General features: G+C 36.5%; 1 protein-coding gene across 1 annotated transcript in view; it reads right to left on the reverse strand.

Annotated features, from left to right (window-relative positions):
• BATDEDRAFT_28730 (uncharacterized protein) overlaps positions 1-611 on the reverse strand; it is a gene marked incomplete at both ends in the record, with an annotated part of 1,462 nt that extends 851 nt beyond the window's left edge. The window contains one exon of the mRNA XM_006683108.1: positions 530-611. Within this exon, the coding sequence (XP_006683171.1) occupies positions 530-611 (82 nt within the window). The remainder of the gene's footprint in view (positions 1-529) is intronic.
• Between the last annotated feature and the right edge of the window lie 184 nt (positions 612-795).

Consider the following 795-nt stretch of genomic DNA (forward strand, 5'->3'; position numbering starts at 1 on the left):
GTATCCAATAACTTGGCCATATCTCTGGATTGATCCAACCTTTTGGTATAATTTGAAGTTTGCCATTCGTAAAAAGATGCTAAACCAACACGAATATTCTGTACAATCACTTTTTCAAATGCATTGATAGAGTGTTGTTGAATAATTCGAGTGTTTACAAATCAGCATCACTGGAAATAGTTACTGTTATTCAGACAGTCACTTGTCCAGACATTACAGTTGTAATATTACACATTTTCCATTGTTGCTGGATACCAATATGCCTACATTTAAAGATGAATGCTACCAACAAAATATTCCATTAGAACTGCAACTGTTGCTTCAAGATCATGGACATATCGTTGTAAATCGTTTCAAATATCAGTCTGTTACCCCATTTTAAACCAATCCATCAATCTCTGATTCGGCTCGCTCAATACTCTCCAGCAGCTTGCATTCCATTCCTACATCGACTTGTTCATCGTATCCATGTTTACAGCGTTTGTTGTTTTGACTGCGATTTGTATCAACCCAGAATAATGGAATTTACCATTTCCTTTGTAGAGTTTGTCCATAATGTCTGTTTTAATGTAATCTTTTGACTGTTTTTGGATACAAAAGTCGACAATCATTGCTTTATCATCGACTTGACCGCAGTTTGATGAGTTGACAGCACAATCGCATATACACAGGATACGAAATATCAAATCCAATCAAAGTTGGGTATTGTTTGCTGTATCCTTGTCAACTCGGACAATAGCACCACATGGCAATACTTGATAGCAATGTAGACTGTTTTGGTGCTGTGAGATGCAA

Source organism: Batrachochytrium dendrobatidis (assembly GCF_000203795.2).
Source record: "Batrachochytrium dendrobatidis JAM81 unplaced genomic scaffold BATDEscaffold_24, whole genome shotgun sequence".
NCBI lineage: Eukaryota > Fungi > Chytridiomycota > Chytridiomycetes > Rhizophydiales > Batrachochytrium > Batrachochytrium dendrobatidis.